At 39.7% G+C, this 20,870-nt stretch overlaps 1 protein-coding gene across 12 annotated transcripts in view; it reads right to left on the reverse strand.

Moving 5' to 3' along the window:
- The window catches only part of stxbp5l (syntaxin binding protein 5-like), a 62,066-nt gene that overhangs the window by 21,083 nt on the left and 20,113 nt on the right, over nucleotides 1–20,870 (reverse strand). For all 12 annotated transcript variants that reach the window (XM_037280877.1, XM_037280876.1, XM_037280881.1 and 9 more), the window contains 15 exons: nucleotides 14,365–14,446; nucleotides 12,720–12,820; nucleotides 9,724–9,858; nucleotides 8,497–8,560; nucleotides 6,713–6,796; nucleotides 6,518–6,641; nucleotides 4,806–4,881; nucleotides 4,508–4,662; nucleotides 4,302–4,374; nucleotides 3,955–4,102; nucleotides 3,585–3,652; nucleotides 2,754–2,794; nucleotides 2,193–2,407; nucleotides 1,912–2,087; nucleotides 1,684–1,809 (listed from right to left, as the gene is read on the reverse strand). In XM_037280877.1, the coding sequence (XP_037136772.1) occupies nucleotides 1,684–1,809; nucleotides 1,912–2,087; nucleotides 2,193–2,407; nucleotides 2,754–2,794; nucleotides 3,585–3,652; nucleotides 3,955–4,102; nucleotides 4,302–4,374; nucleotides 4,508–4,662; nucleotides 4,806–4,881; nucleotides 6,518–6,641; nucleotides 6,713–6,796; nucleotides 8,497–8,560; nucleotides 9,724–9,858; nucleotides 12,720–12,820; nucleotides 14,365–14,446 (1,668 nt within the window). The remainder of the gene's footprint in view (nucleotides 1–1,683; nucleotides 1,810–1,911; nucleotides 2,088–2,192; nucleotides 2,408–2,753; nucleotides 2,795–3,584; nucleotides 3,653–3,954; nucleotides 4,103–4,301; nucleotides 4,375–4,507; nucleotides 4,663–4,805; nucleotides 4,882–6,517; nucleotides 6,642–6,712; nucleotides 6,797–8,496; nucleotides 8,561–9,723; nucleotides 9,859–12,719; nucleotides 12,821–14,364; nucleotides 14,447–20,870) is intronic.

Genomic DNA, 20,870 nt, shown 5'->3' on the forward strand with positions numbered 1-20,870 from the left:
TGTAGAACCAGTTTAGCATTAAAGTGATGGATCAACACTGATAGCCCCAAATACATGGAAAGCCTGCATAACAAATGTGTTTTTGTTCTTGTCTTGGGCATTCACCCCTCCGAACATTTTATGTTTCAATTGCGTTTGATTTTGTTGCTACCTTTTCCCCTCCATGACCCCCACTGCCTCCAAATTGCACAATCCGTGTGTTTTCTTTCCTTACAAGAAGTGGAGAAATGAGGACGGGCTGGATATTCCCAAAAGGTAAAACGCTACACAGAGAGAGAAACACTCCAGATATAGAATGAGCATGTCAAACGGCAGGAGAAATTAAATTATGGCAGAATTCCTGAGAAAAATGTTACAAGCGTGTTCGCAAATTCCTTGTTGCAAGTTATCGCCACCGTCACAGTAGGAATAATGACATCAAATAATGAGACACGGGACACCATTGATATCCTCCGACTCACACTGCAGTCATGCCTCTCCGGAGACTTGGAAGGAGACAAATATTATCTTCCATCACAAAATGAGTCTAAATCCTAGCTGAATCAGCAGGCAGGCATTCAGGCACCTTAAGAAGTCTTCTGCTCTGTACTTTGCTTTTAGTTGGTGTGCAAGACATACTGTTTTCTCACCGTAATGTCTTCACAAAGAAAGCCAAGGAAGGCACAGAAATGCAGAATGTTTTCTTCGATAAACACAAAAGTCCAAAACAAGTGACAGGATGGTGTCCTTGCATTGTGCTGAATAGTAGTCAACATGTTTCATTTTAAAGTTGCTATGATACACTTTCACAGTCATATCTATTGTATAGTACGTGATAACCACGAGTAGAATGTGCTGTCTTTGGAACGAATCATGACAAAACCAAAAATATCCATCAAATAAATAATATTTAAATAAATAAATATGATAAATTTAGAAATATAATAAATAAAAATAAATACATATAATAAATAAATACATAAATAAATATGACAGTTTAACAACCAGTCAAAAGTTTGGATGTGGTTTCTTCAAAAGCAAAAAAAATGAACTTTTGATTGGCAGCGAATATTTAATCTGGTATGGACGCTTTCTTTCATAATTTGGTAGACAAGGATCTTTTGTTTTTTTCCAACATGGCAAAAAGTCACAATCAATAAAAATAAACCATTCAATTTGCCTGGAAAGACTCAGAGGCAGAGAAAAATGTTCTCAGTGTGACATATTTTGTAAAAAATTGATCCGATGGAAAGTAACAGAAGTGGGAGGGAGGCAGACAAACTCATTTGTTAAATGCACAAAAATCTCAACACGATAGAATCTGAATACGGCAACAAAGGAAGTGCGACCGCATCGTACATACCAAAGTCCATAAAGTGCTTGTTTGGCACACAGACAGAACCATTTAGCACTTACACAGCTGGTTAGACAGAGCGAGTCTATAGTAAATTACACAAAAGAAACATCCACTCTGCTTGTAATCCGCTCCAATTTTCCATCACCTGCTTTGCTTTAACAACAACCCTAAAATATGTACTTGCAATCCTCAGAGGGTAAGATCGTCCCGAAATCGTCACAACTAAAGACTAAACACTGCTTGCACTTTCACTGTACCTTTTCTCTTAATATTTGTTTACCCTTAAAAGGACCACTGCTGCCGACTTTTCTTTATGGGTCCTGACAAAAGTACAGAGCGTGACTCACAGGCCATAGGCGGAGTTGATGTCCAGGCTTGAAACCTGCTGTGGAGGTTCTCCATCTATCCAAGGCAGCTGGATGACTAGCTCTGCCTGGTAACCAGGAGGTACCCGCACCGCCCGATCCTTTACCCTAAAAAATAGACATTAATGTTGAGCTACTTGATATATCTTCCTGACCTTCGGGTTTTGCTGGATTCATTTAGATGGGTTTAATGGAAGTCAGAAAACGTACTTAAGGCAGGGTGTGCAATCCTTTAAAGACTCGGGTGTTCCGCCACCAGGGCTCACTGGTTGATGGGGCTGAGGAGAGTGAGAGCCCGACTGGGGCTCTGAGAAGCACGGATTGTTTTCATTTTCGGAAGGGGAGATGACATCCTCCGGATCACATTGAAGTCGCACCTCGAGAGACTAGGGAGGAGACAAATATTATCTTGGGATGTGAGATCAATTTTTTTGTTTAACATTTCATGGACATGGATTCTTCTGTCTATTAGAATGTCTCGTCTCACTCACCACAATCTGAGTGTTGGCATCATATTTGCTGAAGCGGTAGAGGATAATGTAGGCCGAAATCCCCACAACACAAAAGATGCGACTTTGGGGACACCAGCTGACCATTTGCACCGCAAAAGGGTCATCGTCCACCAGTTCTGCACCACGGCCCTCGTTTTGTTTTGGCTTTTCAAACACCTTGGAGGTCTTCAGCTTGTATAACATCTGCAGTGTAACTGTTTGGAAAAAAAATTATAATTTGTGTGGAAAACAGAATTACGACAACATGCAACACCTGTGCACTGTGTGATGAAAAGCACCATCTATAATTGGCAAGAAGAGCATTCCTCAGGCTTACAATTTCAACTGGAACAACACATTAAGATGTATGAGTTATCAAAGTGATCCAGACTTTCATGGTTGGTAGTGAAAAATTTCCATTTCCTGGTATTTTCTAGATTTAACGGCATGCAAGGATATACCGATCAAGATTTGCCTTTGGGTAACCTCTGTTATGAGTGTATGATATGATGGCTTCCCAAAATATTACTATATGGCACATAATCCTGTATGTGGACTTACTTGCAGATGCATCCCAAAACTTGATTGATCCATCTGCATGTCTAGACAAAGAAGGACAACAGCAATAAGTAAATCGGAATAATTTAGGTTCTTTATAATGTTTCACTAGTATGTTTTGTAGGACAGAATTATCATTATTATGATTATTATCATTACTATCAAAATTTTCATTTTCCCGTCATTTTCCTTCATTATAAGGAAACTAAAAATTCCTTATCTATGCGTCAAAACAATGACGACCAAAATAAAATCTGGATACTAAAATATGAGGTAAAACGTGACTGCGGGAGTTATGCAGCAGCAGAGACCAGCTTGCGTGTTTGCTTCAGAATGGTTTAACATCTCTGCCAACCTCTCAGAGTGCGGCATTGCCCCACTCTGCGCTGTGCTCATTATGCTGGGCTTGGCAGAGTCCCAAATCTAAAATTATACACAAAACAGCAAATGCAAAACACTATCATCTTGCCCTCGTATGGATTAATAGAACCCTTGAATGGAAAACAACAACATTTTCTTTAGTTGCTGGAGAAAAGAATGTCCACTGGGCTGGTATGTGAGCTGAGAACAAGCAAACGAAACAAAAGTATGTTTACGGTCAACACTTGACACAACTGGGCCACAGAAAATATGAAACGAGAGTGCTGTCAATATTGTTTACTCTTCAAACAGCAATACGAAAAGAAAATTGTGTGGGAGAATTAGTTTTCTTCTTTCTTTTGGGTGGGGCTTGAACATATTAATCCCATTTCCATTCATTTCAAAAGGAAAAGATGACTTGAGATATGAATCATATCACAAGGCAACATAACAACTACAACATTGGTGACATACCCAGTAATGATGATCTCTGGGTAGGTGTGCGAGCCTAACGTCCACATTCCCCCACTAACTGGCCATTCCTGGTATGGAAACAAACAAGCGTTTATTTCTATTAAAAGCACTTCACAACAACATTAGTCATTCTATACTCAGAACGTCACATGACAAAACTTGGCTTATTTTCTGTGTATGTCTTGATAATGAGCATAACAACGGTTTGATGACCCTTGAAATCAAACTTGCAATTATTTTTTTTTATTGGCTGGTTTCATTGGACAAAAGTAAATACAGTCTATTTTTTATTGATGGCATTCAAAGCATTTTGCACAATTAATGGCAGAAGAAGAAATCTCCTCATTAGACAATGACATCCAAACCAAACCTTTTGACTGTAGCCGGTCTTCTTGTGTTTAGCGCCGATGGAGTAAAGGACAGGGATGATGTCTGGAGGGCAGTCTGCAAAATAAGCTGTGCATGTAACTGGAGACTCGTGGATGTCCATGGGGTAAGGGTTCTCAAAGACAGGGAAGCTGTGAAAATCACAAACACAAAAGACATTTATCTCTTCATGCTCCTTTGTTCTGACTTCATCACGCTTATTATTTCTCTAATTAGTCTCATCCCTCAGAGGGTTCCGGGTGATATCGTCGCTTCTTCAGAGACAACAAATAAGGATGTCACATGATCCATATCCAACTTAAAATGACTATAAAACTGTGAAATACATACTTGCTCTGCGTCAGATCCACCACTATTAAATCTTTTTCTAAAAGCACCACCACTGCATACGGATCCTGGACTTCTGAAAAATATAAAGTCAAAAGGGAATAGCTCTTCTATTCATTGTGATGTCTTTAATAACAGGAATTATAATGGCATAATTGGAACGACATTGCAACCTTGACAGTTGCACCGTAACATTTGTTTGCGCTCACCGTTATTGTAAGGAGTATCACAAAGCGTCATAAACTCCACAATAGGGTAGTCCATCTCTAGCACTGTAATTGCCTTGCCGTGCATGATGGTTAATGTAGGCCGTCGACCCGCCTTGTCGTATGAAAGACCGCCGGAGAAGATAACAAAAGGCTCACTGTGGGAAGAGATCAAAAATTCAAAGAAAAAGTCTTGGTCTGAAACAATCCCAGACTCCACATTTTATGAAAGTTTCAAATGAAAACCTTGCATTACATAGCTATAGGATCATTGTGCTGAGTTTAGAAAAATAAAAAACACCTGTTCCTTGAGGTCTTGTAATCCACTTTCAATATTGGTTTACATGATTCCTTCCTCCCATCTTTCTGTATTTTACCTGAAGCATAGGAAACAGCAAAGTAATTTTGAAATATGTCATATTCCTGGCAGCCTTACCAATCTCCCCAAATAATAAACATGTCAGATTGATGGGGTTGATAAAAGAATGTCACAATCATGTTGACACACTTGGGAAATTATCAATATAATAATCATAAGTAAGTCTTATGATAACCTATTAAGACCGAATACATATGTATTTATGCATGCATATATCTGAGAGTGCCTGTATATATCAAAAGAGGAGATCATAACAACACTGCTTTTCGGAAGTGTGTCAAACAGCAGACAACCAAACGGAGCACATTCGCCCGAATAGTTAAGCTCCGCAAAGTGTTGCAAGTGGTGAAGCAGTTGGTTTATTTCACGGAGTCAGCAGGAAGCAAGTTGAAACTGATGTGACAGGCAGGAGTCAGATTCAGCTCACAGCGGGACATGTGAGCGTAACAAACGACATGAATGTGGGGGGGCATGCGGTGTTCAGGAAGTCAGTTGCACAAAACATCACAAAGTCAATGCGAAGCCACGATGCCGAACCGACACAGCTGTGTTGACAGTTGACGTGCAGCGTTGTGTCTAAATAATTTATTCTCGACTGGGGTGGAGGCAGACTGTTTTGAGGCGCAAAACATGATTACTATTTGTTTTGGCTTTATTACCTCTGCTAAGAAGGTTTTTATTGGCCTGAGTTACTGCATATCCCTCTGTCTGCTATTTGATTGTTTGTGTTTAGCTTTTTATTTTATTATGGGGAGATACTTTCCCAACTGTATTTCTACTTTTGCCTAGAAATCCACACCCAAAATTCTATTTAAAAAAAAAAAAAATAATCCTAATCAAATTTAGTCAAATTGTCTTGTTTGAATTATTTGGCCAGGCATGGCTTATCAGATGAAAGTGCAGATGCTTGTATCTCTGTCAAATCAGATTAAGTTCTAATTTGTTGTGCTATTTTATTTTGTCTTCCTGGAGAACATTCTCGAAGCAATTTGACATCTTGACAGCTATTAACACATCAGATTGATAGCCGTTCACTCATAAGTGACTGATGTGGTCACAGTTGACAAATTAAGGCTGCGTATACTTCTGACAGAAGAGTTCTTGTTGTCATGAACTTTATTTAACTCCGTCCTCTCGCTTTACCGTCTGGTCATTTTCACACTATGACAACAAAATTGATCTACTACAGAATTAGCCGTAACAAATTAACTGATATCCCACTGGGCGGATAATTGTTGCTTATTTACAACGAATATTCCATTTGTGTTCACCCATTGATGTCAGCTGCGTATAGTGTCAGGCAGAACAATTAAATGTTTTTCCATAGATAGAGGAAGGCATAATTAACCTCTATTGTAATTCAAACAACAGAATAATAGCTTTGTGTTCAGCGACGCAGATACAGATTTCACACTGAGTGAAGTGAGAAGAGATCATTTTATCACGTTTTGTATCATTATTGTGCTGGGAAGATTGTTTTTCTTAAAATATACCTCATGAAACATTGCACTAAAGAAAATTTACACACAGTGAGTTATGACCGTGTCAGCAAAATGATTCCCCAAGATAAATTGTTTGCTATAGTGCATCTATAAATGGGAAAAACAAAGTGTGTAGCTATTTTTTTTTCTCACCGTGTGGGAAAGTGATCTGGATGGGCTTGGAGGTATTTCTGAGGTTCCACAGGGTCAGGCTGCCGTCTGAGTGGCTGCACATGAACTGCTTTCCTTCATGATGCCAGCATGCTGAGTGGATGGCCTGCAGGAAAATAATCTTTATGGGATATTGTATATATACATGTTAAGTATTTATGGACTGTTTGAATTTACCTCATCATAGTAGATTCTGAAATCAGCCTTTTTGGCCCTGAGGTCCCACTGTACAATTGTCCCGCTCTCAAACCCAACAAGAAGCTAAAGGGGATGAAAAACAACCAATTATAATGAAAACACTATGCAGTTACCATTTTGTTGCTCATGCAGTTGTGCAACTAACATCTTCAGAATTTCTTCTATAGGCAGCATTACATATTCTTGTACGATTCCCACCGGTGTCAAGTAATATAGTCAATTTGAACTGTGAAAGCAATAATGTAATTCAATTTCCTCATCGCTCCACTTTCTGCCCGAGTTCTTATCACAGAACAGACATCTGAGTTATAGAAGAAAAATTGACTGCACTACACTGAATGCATGATTTTTATATTTATTCAAGGAGGAACTACCCTCGTTTGAATATGTAAAAAGTAGAACGCCCTTATTTTAGCAGTTATATCATATATCCAGTACATGCTACATTGTCATTTTTGTTATGACCAATAAACCCTAAAAAATGCAAACCACAAATACGAGTCAGTATGTGTACTTTCTGCTTCATGCACCATCGCAAAGGTAAAAATTTGGCGCCGGATGAAAGTCGAGAAAAGCTGACAAAATTCCATCAACGTAGATGGAAGTGTTTCTCAAGGAGAGTAGCTTTAAAGAAAGGGGCGGAACGTGTTCATCCTGCTGAGAGGAAAGACTTGTGACATCTCACACTGGAAGATCAAGAAGTTGAGGGAAGGTGGGAATGAAAAAGGAGGACGCCTCGAAAAAAATTGTGCAGTCAGCAAACCTGAGCTTTTTTTTTTGCAGTCCTATGATATTGATATGCAAATGTGAATGAGAAGGGTAACCCGAAGGTCTTCTTTAAATTCAAAATTTACTCTAAGAAGATTCTATCAGATGCACTAATGGGATAAGATAAACCATGGAAATGAGCAATTAGGATAAGAATTGTGTTGTGTATGTAATCATGTAGAGTATTGATATCCCTTGGAGTTTTGGCAAGAGAGAAAACATTTATATTTCCATCAAAATAAGAATACTGAAATACTAACACAGATCTATCAGGTTGAGTAATCAAATGTCTGACTTAATATGCAAAACTTGATTGAAGGTAATTTATCCATTCGAAAAACACATCCAGCCGGTCGTGATAGTAATTCAAAAGTCAGTATTAGTGCCCATTTTCAGATAGCATTATGCAAAATTAAAATGAATAAATGAGCTTGTAATGTGATCTCTTGCGGTTTTTATTTTCTCAAATTGGAATTATCACCTTGTATTTTAGCACGCTCGAAGATGAGTCATTAAATTTGTGAAAATGCTTGAGCGCACACAAGAAAGAAATGTTTTCTCGATCTGTTCAAACATTCAGTTAGAATTCTTCTCATGGTGAACAGTGCTTTGCTAAAAAATTACAGCTGCCTGCATGGCGACCTTTGAAACAAAACTATTCCATTGCATGAAACATGCGTGCAACACTTCTGATGTCACTCAGAGCAACAAGCGGCGGCAGCTATGAGCGAGTGTCTTGTTTTTAAGTCTTAGCAGCTTGTCAAGTCAAATTTTTTCCAGCAGCTATGAAAACCATTGCGTCGATCGATACGCTTGTCAATGGCCTTTTTTTTTTGGACCCATCGCCACTTGACAGATTTTTGTACCAATTTGCTTGAGGCTTGACCCTAAAATAACATAACTCGAGTATATTGAATATGCCTTAAGCTTTCTAAGAACAACAGTGTTTGCGGTGTCAAAACAAAGGTGTTACTTCTTTTTATCTTCCTACTCACCTTGCCTTCATCCTTTGGGCTGTCACTCAAATGAACAACCGGTCCTGGATGAGTTTTTGTTGATCTGTAAAAATAAGCGGGAAGAGTGACAGTGATATGAAGCCCATTAAAAAAAGTCGCATTAGCAATGCTGCGTTTCTGTATAAGACCGTTTGTATTCTTTTGTACTGAGCTTTTGTTAAAATAAAACATATTTTTATTAATTTCTCAATTCAATGAGTTAAATGTAAAGCGTTCCCCCTGCTACCACAAAATAAAGCACTTTTTTTCTATTATACAACACTGGGGTCAGACTTAAACAATGATCGAGAATAGAAAAAAGAAAAAGCAGCATGTTTTTGTGTTGATATTCTGAGGTAAATGTCCCGTCCTGGTTAATAGAATTGCTAATTCTCTGAGCACATTTGGTAGGGTTTGCAATCCATATTCAATTCAAACAATAGAAGCACAGTGCTATATTAATATGGATTTTTAACTACATTAAGAATTGATGCATCTTAGAAGGTTTTTTTTTCCCCTGCAGTGAAAGCAAAAAAAAATCAATCAAACTTATTCCATATTTCAGAACACAACTGCACTGTGAATAATGCTTAAATCGACACAACCTTCATTCATTTTTTCAGAGAGCCCGCAGATGTAAGAAATAGCTCATCGGTCTTGACTCCCAAATGTAAAGTTGGCATCTGAGACCTTTGCTAAGAGTCTTCCCACACAAACAAACACACAAACACTCATGCGCAGTGTTATGACTGCTCACTGTCATTTAGGATGTCACAAGAGAACAAGATGTCTCGGTGTGGAATTGGCGAGTGACTGACATGCTAACAGGGAGCTTGTCAGTGTAACACCGGGGAGTGTGACGTGGGAGGGTGACATTTTGGAAAGAAAACAAAAAACAAAAAACACTTATCAGAAACATAAAAGCCACAGTGGCGTAATTGGTGGAGATATATAACATCAATCTGCAGCTTAACAAATTAAAGATCAGAGTTCAGTTCTACTTTGTACTGTGTGCTCATCCGAAATGCAAAATCATTTGCGATAAATGTTGTCTTAATCAGTGAGGCCACAGTGACCCTGACCTACAACTGAATCTGTCTCTATGATGAATACCTAATCGAGCAAAGCATTTTTTTTTTTCTCTCATGATTAGGCCAGCCAGGTTGAACCCACATGATTATTCTTTCTTTTCCTGTTTCCCGCAGCCTCTGAAGTTTCATTACTCACAATTCGATGGCTTTGTTCCACATGATGACGTATCCGGATAAAATGAAGGACTCGATGTTGACGATGTGTGTGTTCCCGCGCTCCGTCCCCACATAAAGCCATTTACTCTGAAAGGGAAGGTGGCAAAATGTGATCCTGAAGAACAAGAAAGAAAATGGAGAGGAAAAAAAAAGGTTAGAATATGCACACCAAATTGTGTGTTTGAATATGTTTTTTTTTTTGTTTTGTTTTTTAGACTTTGCCTTGAATCAGCCCCCAATGACTTTGCAGTGTGGACCAGTGATGGTTTTTTTTTCTTGGGGGGTGGAGGGGCGAGGAGGGGTCAATGATATCTCAGGGGTTGCGCAAAACAAAACATTTTTACAAACCTCAGAAATTGTTACGATAACATTAACAGTCACCAAGAAGAGAACAAAGGAAGATGGTAAACATCTGTTGACTTACAGCTAGCATAGTGGTGAAGTTGGAATATCATGTCACAACAATCTCAAATTTAATCAAATGAGGTTTAATAATTGCTCTTATCAATGGCAGCCATGCCGTGACTCATTCACAGAATCATGAGCCAACTCATCTTGAAATTTTCATTTAATACTTGGCAGAAATGCCCAACATCTTTTTCCCCACGGGTTAGGCTGCCTATCATATATCATTGCCTCCACGCAGCTTTTTTTTTTTTTTACAACCACATATTCCTCCGTATACCCTAATAAAAAATTTCTCAGCCAGAGTAAATAGTTGATCAAAGAGCCATTCGATACCATTGCCAGGAAAAGAAACCTGGCTGTTTTTTATTTAATTTATTCCCTGAATCACAAACATTACTTTACATAGTGTAACTTGAAGTATAAAATTAATCACGAAGCTCGCTGAAGCACAGACACAAATAGAAACCGTCAACATTATAGAAAGAAAAAAAAAAAAGAAAAAGGTTCTTACAGTTGCGCACAGAAGCATGTGCACGGTTTTAATAATGGCCAATTATATTATGATGTGAAATTCCTTAGGAGTGACAACAACAAGAAAGTGACTGACAGCTTTCACAACACAATTGTCTCCATCGTCTCCAATGATTCATGCATTATTCCCAGGGAGATTCTGAGTGGGGGTTTTCAAAGCTTTTGTTTCTGTAGGTTGAGCCTGGAGACACGGAGTTAAATAGTAAGTCGCCACCTTTGAAGGATGACTCACGATGCTCTCTTTTTTTTTTTTGGCCTTTTGTCTTTGAGCATGATTCACTGCTCAACTGCCGAGAGCTGCACAGGCCTCCTACCACATGGCACCACGCGGTACAATCTTGTTTAGAGATCAGAACACAATTGCAAAACTTCTCTTCTGTGTGTTTGTGTGGGCATGTGCGTAGCACAGATTGGATGTTTATCTAAGAATTAGGAACAGAAAAAAAATCTTGTTTTAACAATGAGTATAAAAACATCACTTTCTTCTTAAAGTCTCGAGACACACCGCGTTATCGCTTAAATTTGGAGAGGGTTGCTTTTGAGATATTGGGCTGCATGGCTTCCACAGCGTTTCAAAAACATGCTCAGGGAGTAACAGAATACATGGACCAGTGTTACATATTTAGTATACAAAATAATTAACTGTATTCTGCTATGGACACTGTCAGAGCTGGGGGGAGTTTGGGTCGCAGAGGCACTGCCCCCTTCCTGAAAATGTTTATCAGGGTAATCTGACCCCCTTGGCCACAAGGATAAAGGTCTCGCTCCACCACTGGCTACAAATAGAGAATAAAATTTGCCTCATTGAATTATTGGTATACTTTGTGAAAATAGGGAATATTTGCAGGGTTACGGTTTTAATGCATTTAACGTTTTTTGTTGGGAATTCCTGCACAAGTGCCCTGCAGGCTCATCAAGGACGAATACCCACAGTTGAATTCCTACATTACAACAGGTCTTGTAATGTTTTTCAGGTGATGCTTAACATCCTAAACTTGTCTTTGACTATTTGATACGAAAAATACAAAGTACATAAACTATGATGGAGTAGGAATATCAGCGCTGGGTCATACCTCCATCTTCTGTGGGCTCAGCAATTTAGACATTCCTCTCAGCCAGTCATTTATTTTCATTATAACCCTTCAGTACTCTCTGTGCTACTCTGTAGCACTCTCTGGTCAAGGTGGATGCACGTTTAGCCACTAGGCTATTTTTCATGTCGTGATTGCCAAGTGGTTTGCTCATGGTACAGTGTAGAAGTAGCCATTTATCATGTGTGCCAGTGATGCGGTCTACGAGGTTGCAGGGAGTAAGAGTCTATCTCCGCTGACATCGGCTGGGAGGCGGGGTCACCCTGGACGGATCACTAGTCATTCACAGGTTACCTCGCCTCTCGCCCAATGTCAGCGAGGACAGGCCTCACGTGGCACAACACGGGTGAAGGGGAAAAGATGATGGGTAAAAGGATGCCATTTAAAGTTGCTCTTTGGGGAAAAAAAAAAAAGTTGATATTCAGTATGAAAGATTATTATGAATTGAAGAGAAAAATGAAAATGTTGCAAGCATTCTTATCTCGACTATGAGGTATTCAAACAAGGCTGATAAGAAATGTGGAAAATGGTGTGGTGAAATGTATTTGTGGCAGAAAGGACTCGCTCCATTGTGAACCACCGCAGACTTTGGAGACATCAATTTTCTGTTTTGGAGTTTACTTTTTCTGTTTTCAAAAGCAGCATTGCTATATAAGAGCAATTGTTTGCCATTAAAGTTTAATGATAGGAAAAAATAAAGTGAATGTGCTGTTTCTCAACACCCCAGCGATGGTTATTTTCTGGAAACAAAAAGATTCAACACCGACTTTTTTTTACATCATGTGAAATTTGATCCATTTAAAAGTAAATGCAGGTAAGGATATGTTCCCTGAATCCATTTGTCCTCATTAGAGTTGTCGGTTGGCTGGAACCAATCACAGCTAATGTGAGAGGCAGGGTACATCCTGGACTGGTTGCTTTTGTGTGCCTAAATAGAGGTCCTCACCTTTCTCTGTTGAACTTGAGTGAATGCAGAATAGCCGGTCGTCTCTGACGAAGATTCCACAAGTGTAATGTGTCATCTGCACAAGCTGAGACTAAGGCCCCCTGCAAATAATAAAAAATAATCTTCAGCAAATAATCAAGTTTAGAATCAAATATAGGCACTTATCCTGAAAAACTTTCAAGTGGGGTCAAACCGTACTTTAAGTGGACATATTTGTCAATCCATCTACTATCTCTTTTTTGAAATTATTCAGGGTTGCAGAATCCAAAGTTCAAGTCAAGTCAAGTCAAGTTTATTTGTATAGCCCTAAATCACAAGCAGTCTCAAAGGGCTTCACATAGACAAAAATTGACAATTATTCTCAAAGTTGTTCTCAAAAACAATAACTGCAGCACTCAAGCAAAAAATAATAATAACCTATGAAAAATGTAAGATGCTCGACCCTTGTTGGAGGCATAACAAATTGTATTTAGAGCAAAATTCCCGCGGTGAACCTCTTTGAAGACTCTTAAGATTGGAGCCCAAGGAAGAATTAATATTAGATTAAAAATGTAATCTTGGTATTAAAAAGTGTAAAGCAGTTTTTTTTCCTCTCATTAATTTTGGTTTTCTATTAGCTGCTCACTGGCCACAGGCCACCGCAGTCTTCACATGAAGTGTGTCGCAAATCGTTTTGTACATCAGCATCCGGGCTGTGATTTGAATGAAAGAAGTGGCTGCTGAGGAAAAGAAGTGAATATGAGACAGCTGTATTTACATTGACCTCTATCATTTGAGCAAATAAATAAAACTAACCTGTGCACAACAGACCGATTATGAATTTGACACACCCCTCAGCATTTCCCAATCACTATTTTTAACTAAACCTTTTATGAAAAACATTTGCGGTATCTCTTGCGACATATGCTGTTAACATTGGGGTAAACAAAAAAACATCCTTACTCTTTTCAATGAAATATTCATGCAGCAAAATAATACATTCAAAACGGGCAAACAAACAACATACCGGTAATTAGTCTAATAATATCCTGCGCAACACAACCTCTGATCATAATTGCAATTCTGCTTAATGTTTCTGCTCATGAGCGAGAGCGAGCCGAGGAATTCATTTTCGGATGATTGACAACCCGAAGGGACGTTTGTGTGACGCAGTGAAGGTTGATGCTGTTAATCAACGGGGCCTTTTAAAAGTGGCCCCTTTTGTGCTAATAGATGAAGTCAATACTTCAAAGTGCATGTCAAGAGGAAACTCTGACAAAGCGACCATTAGCAGGGCAGCCACAGCCGACATACTTGAATGCAAGCGAGAGCACTGACATGCAGGAACGATGAGAACATCAATCACAGCGTCGCCAATAACCCGACAAAAAAAACAAAAACTTACATTTTTGTAATGTCTAGTCTTAGTTTTATTTTATTCAAACAATGATATTGTTACATATGTCTGTTTCCAAACAAGTTAAAAAGAGTAAGACACAAGATACCGGTACCGGAACCGATATCTTGAAAGAAAACTGGTACCAATACCTGGTACTCGTACTTGTTTGACCGCACCAGCGACTGTGTATTGGATTAATACTCCTTCAAAAACATCCAGTCATATTAGACAGGTGTCCCAATGCTTTGGTCACATAGTTTGTCTTACCTCATTGATAAGGAACTGAAGTTGAAGAACAGCTGCACCGCTCTCATGCTGACAAAAGCAGTCAACCCCAGGCCGTCCTAGTCTGATGACATCACAGAGTCAAGGAATTATAGGAATCTTCACAAACGTTATGCAAAAAATAGCAATGCTTATGGGCAGATCTAATCCATCTATTTCACGTTTCTTGCTAAGCGCTGTACCGCAATTGGTAACGGTCTTCCATTTTAACAATCTTTAGATGCAAAAGTTTACATCTGATTTGATAACTTGCTCGCCATCAATGAATGAAATTTGCTTTCGCAGCCCTAAAAACAAAACAAATCTCCCACCCTGCATAGTTTCAATTTCTTTAGCAGTGCTAGCTGCACCACAAGCTACATCTTCCGTGAATTGTCAACGTCGCGTCGAAAGGACGACTGGAGAAGATAAATGCACATTGATGTTTGATGATTACTCCTCTTCTCCCACCTCAGGGCATTCACGTTAGCGGTGAAGCATCCGTGCAAAGGAGGCCAGGAAGGAGCAATACCGGTACCGCACAGTCCCCGTTGGCGGTCTCTCTGATTCAAGTAAACAGTGTTCAGTCTGTGGAGCTAATTCAATTATATTTTTTACGTGTTCATGCTCTGAAAGAAAAGGGGCTTCTGATATATGGATGAGGAGCCTGAACTGAACAAAAATCAAACTGCACATCGGTGACAACAGCTTGTGTATACATTTGCTCACTTGTTTTGCATTACAAAAATGTGTTCAAAATGATACGCAGGACTTGGAAGCTACACAATAGAAATGACCTTTCGAGATGAAGGGAAGGCTGATTTGCCTTTCTTTCTTTTTTCCAAAGTGAAACTCCTCTCCACCTCACTTGGTATGATGTCGACCCACAACATCATGCAAACAGCTCAGGGCACCTGATTGTGTAACGTTTATGGGCTGCAATCACATATCGTTATTTTGAGAACAAAATGTGGAAAGCTGTCCCCGAATTAGCTTCAGTAAGCAATCTGGGAGCATTGCAGGCTACGGAGCTGAGATACTGCATATACCAATTTGTGTTATCATACTGGGACATAATTTGAAACGGCACTCCACCTTCACTTCACCAGGGCCAAATAATCCACATTTGAATAGGCAAACCTTCATAAATAGAATTCTGTCATTAGGATTAATGAATCATTCACTGGGAAAATGAGGAAACCTTTGTAAGAGTTTGTTTCAAGGCTCTTAAGCACACAAGTATGATTAGCTCAACAATTTTGAGGGCAGCACGCCTCAAACTTAAGAGGTCACGGCTTTCATTCTCATTTCAGGCCCTCATTTGGATACCACTTGAACAATTTCAGTAATAAGACGGCACATGTTGCCAACTCAGTGATGGTGTAAATGCGCGTGTGAATGGTTGTCCATCTCTATATGCGCCTGGCAGTCGACTGACTGCTGAGTCAATGCTTGGCGCCAAGGGAGGGTGATGGTAGGACCAGAGCAGGGGTGTTGGAAAAGACTGCAGGGTGGTTGACAGTGTGTCTTCCAGAAAACCTGCTGACTCGGTTGGATCTCAACCCCCAGGCCAGAAAGACATGCATAGATCCTTTTTTTTTTGTAAGGATTCCCACAGTTCGAGGCAGTTTCACTCCCGCGTATTCCCGAAGAAGTGGCAATCGGACAAAGGCTGTTGATGGCTGGAACGACTCCAGCTTAACCTTGTGAGTCATTGAGAAAGATAAAGCCGAATGTTTTTACATTTATCTTGGTTGAGATTCTTTGTGTCAGTTACGACGGTTTCATTCTGTCTACCTCCTAACATTCCTTTTCGTAAGTAATTCTACAAAATTCTCAGGAGAACATGTTCAGTCGACAAACATAATTTGTTGAGGCAACTCAACATTTATTCCGTATGTTGACTGTGGACTGACCGGAATGACCATTACTGATTCCAGTCACTTAAGGGTATAAAAGCCAGTGTGTGTGTGATTTCAATGGCTACAAGGGAGTGGACAGAAACAGATTTAAAATCATCAGTTTGTGTCAACGTATATCACTTCACCCCCTGGCAGACCACTCGTAGCACACATCACAATCAAATTCACATCACACTCGGGACCACATCAAAACAACCGTGAGGCTGTCAGAACACAACGATGATGTGAAGGTGAACCGCCTACATTCATACAAGAGATAAACACCACCGCATTGTTGCCAGTTAACTACATGGGGACCGTCTGCAGACATGCCACGGATAAATTGTTGATTATTTCGCTCGAGTTGTGGGCATCTCTCCTGTGAAAACAAAACAATTGACACCAAAATAAAAGCCAAAATTTTCTCGAGCGTGTAACCGGGGGGAAAAAGGCGTCTCTTCTGATTCTCTTGGAACAAAGTCCTATTTTTTTATAAATCTGCTGCTTTAGTTTCATAGTCGCTTGCAACTGTCACTTCATCTGTCGGCAGTTTATTTATTTCTATTCCCAAAAACCACATGATAAGCACATACAATATTATGAGTGGACATAGTGCAAAATATAGAATAATAATGAGTTTCCGCAGTGACTGAGCCAGAAGCAACACCGATCGAGCTGAATTGAATTTGTACAAAAGTGTCTGATGTTCTTTGTTCCTTTTTGTTCAAAATGTTGACATATTTTCTTGCCAGAATGAAAAGGCATCCTTAATTACAGAGTCAATTTGTCACCACAGTTAGAGTTATTACACAAGACAAACACAGCAATTCATCTTCAAATGTGCAGGTGCAAGAGAACAGTATGACAGATTCGTTTTTAATCACTCATGTAAACAAACCAGATCATTAGAACCAGGTTGCCACATACATACTTAACAATGTGAAAATTAACATACTTAAATCTGCGCATTTGCAACCTCATAAACGCTAACAGAGTCTTTATCTCCCGACATTGATTTTTGCACCAGCTGAATATTTAGATTACATACAGCCAATGTTCTGCTTTTGTGGTCGAGCCATCTGGACTCGCGGTTATTTTCTGTGCATCTGGTTTATTCGGAGTGCCTGTCAATGAGTCATTCCTTCCCTCCAACAGGCTTGTGTGCTGTCAGCCACCAATTTCCAGCCATCATTTCACTATGAAGGGTCAACTCGTGTAATATTAACTTTGCTTTTAAAAAAGAAAAACAAAATTTCTGCATATTTCAGTTATTCAGGTCATGTTAATCTGAAAAAGATGAATAGTGTCAAGTGGACTTCTCATCAGTTGTTGAAGTTGTTGCACTTTTAATGAAAAGGACCTCCATTTTGTCTTCCACAAACAAAAAGCACTCAAATATTCCGATCCACTGTAATTATCTGCTCTTTAAAGCCCACGTCTGCGTTGCAAACTCATCATTTGCAATCAGCAGTAGAGTGAAGGTTTTATAGTATCATCTCACAGCAGAGTGGATGTAGAACAAAAGGCGCGGAATGTGAAGTGAGCATGTACGTAGTTGATCATTGCTATTCGAGTGGCTGATAATGCGTTTGCGTGTTGAAGTTTAGACAAAGCAAACTGAGAAAATAACAACGTCTGATTATAAATGTTGCTCATTGTGACAGCTGTATATTAAAGCTTACGACTAAACGTGTCATCATATCCAGACAACATAACCACCCACCGCGATCTTCTCCCCTCCACTGATTTCTCACTCTCGCCGAAGCTCCGCCTTTAAGCTCTATCCATAACAACAGAGTCGGCATTAATTATTAAATCAATGCAAGAGCATTTCTAGTACTCCTGTGAGGCAAGTCATGCCTTGTGCACTCCTTAAATCCGGTATTAGTAGTACTTATTATATGATTTATCCGCCAGTGTTTACATTACAACGCTTATATAACTTTATAGTCCAATCACAGATAAGCTATATTTAGAACAGGGTTCCTCATTTAGACTCTTCCCTGAAACTAACATACATGTTTTTGGAAGGTGGGAGGAAGTCAGTATCCCACAAGGCATTAATTATTAACTTGGCATGAGACAGGTTTATACGTGAATCTCTCAAAGGAATTCTTCACAGTATCAATCCGGGTTCGCGCCACTGTGATCTGCTCTGGTCCGATACTTCAAGCTGATTGGGCGATGTGGAAACTTGTGCAGCTTGCTAAAATTTTGTTCTAACCAAGCACGGAAATCCTAATCACGAAGTTCAAGAAGCAGAAAGCTCTTTTCCAGCTAGAAATGCACAATGCGCCTTTCGCTGCTCTGCTTCCTTGAAACTGAGAACTCTGCGAGCACACAATTAAGTGCGTAATTAACCTGCAGATAGAACGTTCTAAGGGAATAAAATTGCTCCTTCAGACGTTGGCACGTCTGCAAAAGAAATCTTTGGAGACAGCCCGGATAAACCTACAGAACTGTGACCTCATTTGCAGTGATAAAAAGCAGCATTTAGAGCGGCGATGGATGGCAGACAATGTGAGCTGATTTTAAATGTGAAGGGTCAGCGTATTTCCCGTGGTTGTGTTAACACAAACCAAATTATTACTGATGACATTTTACAAACAGCTAGATTATCGGGGGGGTTGTGTTATTCCTTTTCAAAATGCCACCTATAATTCACAGGATGTAACGGACGAGATGGCGTTATACGTGAAGGATTTCGCGCTCTCAAGAGCCAACCAAAACAAATCACCTGTTGGTAGAAATGTAATTAGCAACTCAGGGGACTTCTAATTAGTAAAACAATAAGTTTTTTTTTTTTTAAGAAGCAGACCTGCATCTTAAGTGCAGCAGTCGATAGTCAGAGGAGCCGATGACAGTCCAGTTGGTGTTGTCTTTATCGAGCAAGGAGACAAATTTGGTTTAGAAGAACAGACAAAGGGCCTTTGCACACTTACTACGAAGGAGTGGAAATAACTAATTTCCTCTCACTAACTACCAATTAAAATATCCATCTTTTTTCTATAGTATACTTAGCACTCTTGAATATTTAGGCCGGCTTCAGCATTGGACGACTTTTGAGGCAAATCTAAATATATTTCTGGTGCCGGTGTGACTAACATTCGGATTTAAAGCGACGGTTTCTTCCTCCCAACATCATGGAGTGGAGATTACACTCTATTGATTGTTTGGGTTTCAAAGAGGCCTCTTCTGAGCCCATTTAGGATTAGCATTACTCAAAGGAAGACGGATGTTGTTTATTTGATGATTATTTAGTCATTTATAATCTTTTCAAACATGATATGCGACCTTCACGTGAACTCTCGACCTTGAGAGACTCTCAACAAAGCCAACCTCAAGCAGACGGTGATGTTTTCTCTTCATACATATTCAAGAGGAAGCCCTGCGGAACTATCAGAGACGTTGGCCTTGGTTATCTAGCCCGAGCAATTTCGTCTTAGCATGCACTTGTAGTTTTCTCTGTGAGCAAATATAAAAAGCTCCACATTGTATTCACAAGGCTCGCAGAAATATTTGACGCATGGGTGTGTTGGTTGCGGCCTTTTAAACGGCAACACTGAGCTGTTTGTCAAGTACTGCGGTGACAAGTCTGGCAAGATTTTTCTGCTCCGGAGTATATGTGAGGCTAACAAAGAAAGCCGAGCCTTCCAGGATATGTACATGCATTGCCACTCAATGAGCAGATTGGAGAAGCCCACCAAAATGCAATGCTCCGAAAATTGCGTAGCAGTCAAGAGCCAATAGCCTGGCTCTGTCACTTTGTCTAGATAAGGTACCGTTTGACAACAGGAGATATTGATTCAGCTGCCTGCAGGCTTTCTATAGAAGCCAGCACCATCATTATGACCCATCGCCCTCCCTGCCTGTTTGCCTGCCTCAATGCCTTCCCATCAACAGAGAGACAATGTGTGGATAAATACAAATGGGAGGAGGGGGGGGTGATGCTGAGGGTGGAATAGAGCAATGGCAATCATAAACATAATCAAATGATGGCGACTGAAAAGAAGCAGATAACAGGATGGGGAGGGTAAGGCGGGAGAGATAAAACAGCAAGTTAAGGTTATGGTAAACATTCAAATGTAAAATGAGGAAGGAAAAACAACAGAATTTACTCAAATATTATACTTTAAAAATGCATACGGTAAAGAAATACATGCATTGTTGTCTACATGTGTTGCAGCACCGCTTGTGTCCAGGCAGCCATTGCGAAACGGTAACAGCACTGCATAGATATTATAGAAACATTAAACCCTGGAAAACTCATTTGACAAATTGGATTATCCCTGCTCTCCGAGCAACTATGTAAATGCTCTAATCAATTAGAATCTCATTTAGAACCAAATAATTACGCATACTAGAACCAATGTCTATGCCATGTATTTACTTTACACATTTCCAATAGTGACACGCTATTACTTGGCTCAACGCAACAAATTTCTTCAGGCATGTGCCCAAACATTGCGGTCCTCCCACGCAAACGTTCGCCAACCAACCATGTGTAACAAGGTTGTATTAGAATCTCTCCACAGTCCTTATACTCTGCTCTCTGGTTCTAATACTCGTATTACCAAAGCACCTCAACATCAGAAGTACAAAAGGTGG

Source organism: Syngnathus acus, chromosome 21 (genome assembly GCF_901709675.1).
Source record: "Syngnathus acus chromosome 21, fSynAcu1.2, whole genome shotgun sequence".
In the NCBI taxonomy this organism is placed as follows: Eukaryota; Metazoa; Chordata; class Actinopteri; order Syngnathiformes; family Syngnathidae; genus Syngnathus; species Syngnathus acus.